The sequence below is a fragment of the Chinchilla lanigera genome, unplaced genomic scaffold, assembly GCF_000276665.1.
Source record: "Chinchilla lanigera isolate Chin_1 unplaced genomic scaffold, ChiLan1.0 scaffold00011, whole genome shotgun sequence".
Lineage (NCBI taxonomy): Eukaryota > Metazoa > Chordata > Mammalia > Rodentia > Chinchillidae > Chinchilla > Chinchilla lanigera.
In genome coordinates, this window is record NW_004955412.1 from 10,149,183 (window position 1) to 10,157,813 (window position 8,631).

The following is an 8,631-nucleotide window of genomic DNA, read 5'->3' on the forward strand; positions in this document are numbered from 1 at the left end:
GATGTGGCCTCCGCCTCTGGGAACCTCCCTCCCCTGAGACTCCTCGGTGACAATCCTAAGGGATGGGGGTGAGAGGGTAGACGCCAGGAAGGCTGAAGGGTAGGACTGAGACGCACAGGACTGGCCTCCAAAGTGCACTGCTGTTTCCAGTCTGGATTATCAGACTCTCCGTCTCTGGGAAAGAAGCACAGCCCTCCCCTCCCTACCCCGATCTGGCACAAGAACTAAGGAGAACAGACGAACCCTGCTCTAAACAAGCAGCCAGGAAGCCACCTCCCATAACCTTTTAAGTCTTCACACTGTCTGCCCAGAGAGGTGGAATAAAAATCTCAAAGGATTATTTTTTTAACGGTTGTAACATCTGAATTCTCTTCCTTATGGATTACCAAAATAAAAGTTTTTCAAAACTTGAGTTTTTCATCTGCTTTTTGTCTTGTGTGGTTTAAACTCTAATACGTATGCTCAGATGAAGACCATCGCCTGGCCTGCTGTGGGAAAAGTGAAGCCAGCCAGACAGGGCGGCGCAGGCCTGTGATCCCAGTTACTCATGCTCGCGGGGAGGATCACAAGCGCAAGCCCGGCCTGCGCAATTTAGGGAGACCATCTCAAAGTAAAACATAAAAAGGACGGGGGGTGGGAGGGGTACAGCTCAGCGGTGGAGCGTCCCTGGATTCATGCCCAGTACTGAAATTAAAAAAAAAAAAGAAAGAGCTCAGATCCCAAATACAGAGATAGATGCCCAGTGTGGTTTGGGCTCCGGGCTCCAGCGGCTTCCCTGGTCTCCCTGTGGTCTGGCAGCTGTAGCTGGCCCTCCTTGATTCCGTATAGTAATAAACCTTCACTTTTCCTATGCCACTGAGGAGCTGGATTTCTCTAGGAACAACATAAAGCCCTCTTCAAAGACCAACCGGGAGCTTGCATAAAGCAGGACTGTAAGCCTGACCTACAAAGCTCGGGGGTGGAGCGGGGGAGCGAGCCGGAGGCGGTGGGGAGATTTCCTGTGAGTCACGGTCCCCTGTTCAGCCTTTTATCACACATGGGCCCCACCCGTCCCTAACCCAGCTTCAAGCGCCAGTTCCATCGGCTGATTCTCACTACTCCAGAATCACAAGCGAACTTCGCGTCAGACGTAACAAGCGTCGGTGAGAAACCTGAGACGAGCCTCCGGCTTCGGCTGTCAGGTGCCACTCTTAAACTCACATAAACGCAAGGTGTGTAGAGCATTCCGTTTAATATAAAAATAATGTGCCGAGTGTGTTTCACAGAATAGCAGTGGAGAAACACGGAAGGCCAAAAAAACCCAGTTTCATCAGTTACCAGTCCTATGCAAATCAGAACACATTCCGGTTGTAGGCCTGGTCGTGGGCTTACGGAAACTTCGTACAGTCAGAAATTCATCCATTCATGGACCAACAATGAGAGTGTGTCATGCACCAGAAATTAGGATTAATCCACTTCTGTGTAACTGAAGTAATGTAAGTTAGGCTCCAGGAAGATGCATCACCTGTGTCCTGATTTATAAACTTTCTGGCATCCCTGGAGATATAAAACGCGCAGGGTGGGCCCAGAGGCCTCTGCCAAAAGCCTGTTTTTCTGTTTGCCATCTACCTCACAGGAAGCTGGGTAGCCCAGTGGCTAAGAGCACAGACCCTGGAATCAGGCGGCCTCGCCGGAAGCCTCCTTGGGTCCCCTACTGCAGTGTGAGTAACACAGCCAGGGAAAGTTACTTTACTTTCTCTGCCTCAGGTGCCACAAGCTCCAAAAAAGGCTGGCAATGATGGTGTTACAATGCTTCTACAGAAAGTCACTCCATTCCTGAGGTCCCTCAGTAGGGTGGTTGCTGGAGGTACACAAAATAAGCCTTACTCAACAAAGCTTGATTCGTACTTTTATCTCTCACTTGACACTGCTGTGAGAAGCTTAGGAAATGCTCTTCTCCCCGAATCAACCCTGAAGTTTTCTGAAGCAGAAATATACCCACAAATCCCTGAAAGATCTACCGTACCCAACATGAAACCAGCCTCAAGTCTCAAGAAGAACTTGGATAGAAGACACTGAACCAATTTGCTGTTCCTTATACACTCTTTTGTGTTTTTTAAGAAATTGGTAGGAGCCGGGCGTGGTGGCGCAGGCCTGTAATGCCAGCACTCGGGAGGCTGAGGCAGGAGGATCGTTGCAAGTTCCAGACCAGCCTGGGCTACAAAGTGAGCTCAAGTCCAGCCTGAACTGCATAGCGAGACCCTGTCTCAAAAAAGGCCAAAAAAAAAAAAAAAAGAAAAAGAAATTAGTAGGAAGAAGTTTGGACAGAACTAGTCTTTCATGGCTCTATCTCCGCATCACTAACATAACTAGCTAAATTTCTGAGAGAGATCACTTATCCAATGCCTTTAATTAACAGATTCCCATCACCATCCGAAATAAACATCCCCAAATCTGCAGTTTAAGAGCTTTTGTAATTTACTAAAATGAAAACCATTCAAGTCTTTCTCAGGGTGTACTTTTCCTTTTGTTGCAAGCAGTTTGTGGGAACTAGGTTATCCGATTGCTCCAGTGTTCATAGGGTGGAAACAAAAAAACAAAAAAATAAGTGTGTGGGGTGGAGGGGGAACCATAATTTCGAAAGAACACAGGATTCCCAAGATAAGCTTGGTAACCCTCCACCCAAAACAAACCACATGTGACAACCTGAAATAATTTCCTTGAATATCCCTCAGCGTATTATACTCAGCAGAATAAAGTTCACAATGAGGATCCTGAATCAGAAAGAAAAGGTATATCATGCTGAATACAGTGTTTATAAAAAAAAGAATGTTCCCATGTTTTACATATGTCAGGAAGAATTTTAAATAATGGCTTATTTTTTTTTTGGCAAAATCTCTGGCAATGAAATGGGTTGGCCTACCCTCAAGAGTTGTTTGGTATAAACCAATTAAACATTGGAGAACTGCTGCCAAACAATCATGAACAAATGAATTAGCAGAAGTGAGAAATCCATTACATAAACGGAGTCATCCAGCTGGATTTCAAAGTAAATTTCAATGCTTAAGAAAGTGAGCTTGAGCTTATCTGGAAAATTACCCGCATGAAACACGAAGTCCTCTCTTGTGGTCCTCCCTAAATAACAACATAAGGAAGCTTTTACAGTTTTCTAATTAGCTTAGCAAAACTTACATGCACACGTGCTTTCCTGGGGAAGCGGTATGCATCTCCCACAAATGTGGCTACTTTTGAAACACCTCTAAATGCTCCTCTTGAGAAGCAGCCAATTTTACCTCAGCCTTTACTCATACATCTTATTTACCAAATGTGGTCACAAATAGGTTTTTACGGTTCCTAGACATCAATTCTACCTCCAAAATAGGACGAACTGCTACCGGTTCAGCTCTGTGCCAAGCATGAAATCCCACACAGACCTGCAAGCTGAACTACAGCCTCTGCCCTACGGCACAGTCCCAGGCCAGAGACAGTGTATTTCATCTGACAGTACGGTCAGTGCAGCCCTGAGTTACAGACAGGTACACGCACGTCCCGTGTGTGAGGAAAACTGAAAGAGTCAGCGAAGAAGATTGCCCAATTGCAAGCTTCCAGGATGACGTCAGAGAGCAACAGCGTCCGAGGCGCTGCAAAAGCACAGGCCTGGAGCGCACAGAGGAAGCACGCGTGTATCAGCGTTGCTGAAGCAACCACAAGTGAGAGATGGGCACGCTGGGAGGCGGGCTGGACAGGGCCGTGGGCTGATGACAGAGGGCCTTATAGTTCCTGTCGAAAAGCTTAAGTTCTTGCAAAATACCATGTGAGCCCAGTGCTCTGGGGCAGCCGGCCAAGTCGGCATCAGAGAGAACAGAGGAATGGCGGAAGGGCTCGGGAGGAAAGGCACGCAGAGCTGTACCTCAGGTACAGAGTTTCTTTCTGTGACCATGAGCAGGGTTTTTTAGCCGAACAGCGGTAAGGACTGCGCAACATTAAATACGCTCAGTGCGCCTAGACTGTATACATAAAAATGGCCTCAGAGGTAAATTCTGTGTTCTGTATGTTTTACCACAATAAAAAAAAAAAAACTAACAAAAAATAATTATTGTGTATAGACAAACAGGAAGAAGAAAGGAGGGAGAGAAGGGGGACCAGCAGCAGCACCCTGAGCTCTCTGGTAACCAGGGGCTGTCAGAATTGTTTTAGCTACAGAACTCTCTCTGCAGGCAGCACAGCTATACACTGAATGCTGGATGGATACCCCACTTTCACATGCTGAAACATAATCCCCAGTGTAATGGTATTTGGGGCGGGGTTTAGGAGGTGATCAGGTGGCGAGCAGAATTACGCGCTCATAGACAAGGCTCCAGACTCTGTATGTCCTCCATCGAGGACACGGGGAGAAGCTGCCCTCCCCACACACCTGACCTGCAGGGAGCTTGACCGTGGACTTCCCAGCCTCCAGAACAAGGAGAAATTTCTGTCCCCAGTATTGTTACCGCAGCCCAAATGGACTGAGACTATAACACAAACAGGCAACAGCAGCATATGTGGGGGGCGTCAGGGGCTGGCTGAGAAGCTCACCAGCTCCAACTCTACACGTGTCCCCCGCAGCGAACCCTAAGGAACTTCCAGGGAACGCCTGACACGCCCCAGGTTGCAAACCATTGGTGCAGGTGATAAGGGGAGTCCCAAAAACTTTCAGAATGAAAACGAGGTGCGGAGATTTCAGAAAGAATAAAGTAGGCGCATGTTTTAGAATCCAACAAAAGTATCTCACTCTGCCTCCAGCAACCAGCTATACGTCCCCGGAAAGTTACCAACCCTCTCTGTCAAACAAGAAAAGACACGCAGTACCCCTCCCCACCCAGCCCAGCTGGAAACTTACTTGCTTCAAGTTCCCCGGCCCTGCCTCTCACCCTGTGCAGCTTGATCTTTGCCATCTTCGTGCCCTCACTGTCCTTTGTTGTTAGCTGCACAGCACCTAACATAGCTTCTTACTACAATTTGATTAGGAGCTTTCTTAAGAGCAGAGACTAAATCCTACCCATCACCACAGCCAGAAAAGCCGGTCTCGATTCTACATTGTTCAGTTGGGCAAATGAATGAACCACGGCTCTGTGCTACAGAAAGAATCTGATCAAAATTTATGCCCTCAAAAACTTTACCACTTATGTGATAGGAAAAAGACAAACAAATATTAAAAGTTTTTGCTAGGCTGGACGTGATAACACACGCCTGTAATCCCAGCGCTCGGGAGGCTGAGGCAGGAGGATTGCAGTAAATTCAAGGCCAGCCTGGGCTACTTAGTGAGTTCATGGCCGCTCTGAACTGCACAGTGATAAAAACAAAATAAGTATAAAACAAAATAAAATAAAAATCTCCATAAAACAAAAATAAGTATATACATAAATAAATGACAGTTTGTGCTAATAAAACAAAAATAAGTATATACATAAATAAATGACAGTTTGTGCTAATAAAACAAAAATAAGTATATACATAAATAAATGACAGTTTGTGCTAATAAAACAAAAATAAGTATATACATAAATGAAAGTTTGTGCTAAAGTTGGCAGTTGTAATAAGACATACTACGGATGCATTTTTAAGTACATTAATACATTGGGTTTATGTGTCAGAATGTAAATTATCTAATGGTATAAAATAAGTTCTCTTAGGTACTTCTCAAAATCCATAGCCTTCTGTTATGGTATTCTTCATTTGAGTTGACAAGAATAAGTGACAAAAGTAAAAATTAAGAGCAACTGCCAGAGCCGGGCCTGGTGGCACACACCGGTAATCCCAGCATTCAGGAAGCTGAGGCAGGAGGATCGTTGAGAGTTCGAGACCAGCCTGGGCTACAAAGTGAGCTCAAGGCCAGCCTAAACTGTATTGTGAGACCCTGTCTCAAAAAGACAGGGAAAAAAAAAAAAAAAGAGCAACCGCCAGGTATGGTGGTGCACTCCAGTAATCCCTGCAATTGGGAGGCTGGGGAAGAGGGCCAGGAGTTTGAGCCCAGCCTGGACAATTTAGCAACTCAGTGAGATACTGTCTCAAAATTTAAAAAGAAAAGAAATTTAAAGGGGGCTCTGGGGATCTAGCTCAGTTCAATTCCCAGTACCACCAAAAAAAGAAGAGACACACAGACAGAGAGACAGACAGAAAGAGAAGAAAGGGTAGGGAAGGTCGAGTCGGTCTACTTGGAACCATGTGGGGCTCATGATCACAAATGTCTAGCACACTGTAAGTGCTCAATAAACCTGAGTGAGTAACCTGATATATTAATCATACAGAAAAGTTATATCTACCCTAAAAGAGGCAAGTACTTTAGGAGTTGGGGTCACCTAGAACATACGCTTCTTATAATGAAAACAGAACCAGCTCTAGGCCCTAAACTTTCCCCTGCAGTTAGTACCCAGGTTGCCAAGGGGCCATTCTTGCCTCTTATTTGTAAAAAGAATAGAAAAGAGCTGTAGAGTTTGCAAACTCTCTCCGCACCCGGTCCATATGGTGATAATACATCATATCTATTCACCAGCCTCTCTCTGTCCCCGCCAAGGTTCCTGGACCACGCACAGGGATTCACTAAGCTGAACTCAAACTGGGGATTCACTAAGCTGAACTCAAACTCAAAATGAGACTTAGTAATAGAGAAACTGAACTCCAGTGCAGATGTGTAAGTGGTTCCCAGAGTAGGACGGAAACCCTTAATGAATAAAGATCCCAGTCAACCAAAACGGAAGCTCTGGCCCAGGGGCCTCGGAATAAAGACCAATAAAGAGAAGAGTTTGGAAAAGAGGCTCAAGGGTATTTGTCATCTCCCTGCCACGCACTCACTCACTTTTCACTCATTTGTGTGCTAAAGGCTGTGAAAGACACAAAGATGAAGACATGATTTCCGCTGTTAAAATGCTTCATCAAGCCAGGATGGTGGCACACACCTTTAATCCCAGCACATGGGAGGCTGAGGCAGGAGGATTACTGAGAGTTGGCAGCCAGCCTGGAATACATAGCAAGATCCTATCTCAAAAGAAAAAAAGAGAAGAAACCAAAGATCCCAGTACCAAAAAAAAGAAGAAACAAAAAGAAAGAAATCTGGGAATGTAAAATACCCACAAACAGCCAAAGATGAAGAAAATAACAAGCCCTCGGGGACGTGCAAAAAAATGTACACTTGGAGGCTGAAGAAATCACTTATTTAGGAAGCTAACAGACTCTACAGGTTGTAAAACACACTGTGACTCTGAAAACATCAGAATATTATGAGAGAAACACTGCTACATCTTGCTAAGCAGGCATCTGCCACATGGTCTGCCCCACCTCGGCGCTGGCGGCAGGCCCCAGAGATCACCACACACTCCCAGTAGCCAGGGCCGGGGATATAGCTCAGTGGTACAAGTGCCTGCGTGGCAAGTGCAAGGTCCTGAGTTCTATTACCCTGTAACAACAACAACAACAAAAAAGTATACACTGTATCAAAGAGCAGCACTTCCAGCCCTTCTAGGAACTAATACTGTATTATCTACATTTTATTGCACTGTATTTTCCCTTGAGATTGAACTCAGGAGATTCATGCTGAGATATATCTCCAGCCATTTTCTAAAATATTTACTTATTCTGTTTTTTGGAGACACGTCTCGCTTTGTAATGCAGGCTGGCCTTGAACTATGTACCCCAGGGTTGGTCTCCTGAGTCCTGGGATCACAGGTGTGTGCCACCACGCCCAGCTCGCTCCCTTTCGTAAAATTTTAGACAGAGTCTCTTTAAGACTACTGCTTGGGCTGGACTTGAATTTTCAGAACACTAAGCTGAGGGTGGCGGTGCATGCCTGTAATTCTAGCCCTTGGGAAGATGAGGTAGAAGGATCACGACTTCACGAGCTGCCTGGGTTATATAATGAGGCCTATCTCAAAAACTAACTTTTTTTTTTTTTTTTTTTTTTTTTTTTTTTTGTTTTTTTTTTGGTTTTTCTCCGGTACCAGGAACCGAACTCACGACCTTGCGCTTGTCTTTTTGAGATGCAGTTCAGGCTGGCCTTGGACTCACTTTGTAGCCCAGGCTGGTCTCGAACTCACAACGATCCTCCTGCCTCAGCCTCCCGTGTGCTGGGATTACAGGCGTGCGCCACCACGCCCGGCACATTTTATTAAAAATCATAAAATCGGAACACAGAGGGAGACTGTCCCGCTAGGATTTGAATCCAAAATCTGTGCCGTTGGCCATGCCACTATGCCGCCCCCTAGCGAAACACGTACAACCACGTTATCAGGACAGACACAACTAGAGCAGACAGCGAGATCAAGGTGATTTGGGGCCAACTTTCTCCTTTAAACGCCTGCATCTACTTAAACTATATTTAGACGACACGAACGTGGACACCTCTATCGATCTAGTTTGGACAAGGGTATGGCTTTATACAACCTGTAAAGAGGAATTCAGTTCGTCAGGACGAAAACAAAAACCTGAACGGCGCGGTTCGCAGGCTGCCAGGGGCCAGCCGCGGGTACCTGCGAGTCAGACCTGCGGCCGGCGAGCTCCGGGGCTCGGGCCCGAGCGGCGCTCGGCCTCTTTGTTCCTCCGACTCGGGGCGGATCTGACACCGGTGCGGCCGCCCGAGGTGCGCGCGGGACGCGGGGACTGCACCAGCGCAGCGCGGGG

The 8,631-nt window shown here is 46.3% G+C and overlaps 1 protein-coding gene across 1 annotated transcript in view; it reads right to left on the reverse strand.

Moving 5' to 3' along the window:
• Slc35f2 (solute carrier family 35, member F2) overlaps nt 1-7,393 on the reverse strand; it is a gene marked incomplete at its 5' end in the record, with an annotated part of 45,442 nt that extends 38,049 nt beyond the window's left edge. Inside the window, one exon of the mRNA XM_013511242.1 lies at nt 7,294-7,393. Within this exon, the coding sequence (XP_013366696.1) occupies nt 7,294-7,393 (100 nt within the window). The remainder of the gene's footprint in view (nt 1-7,293) is intronic.
• Between the last annotated feature and the right edge of the window lie 1,238 nt (nt 7,394-8,631).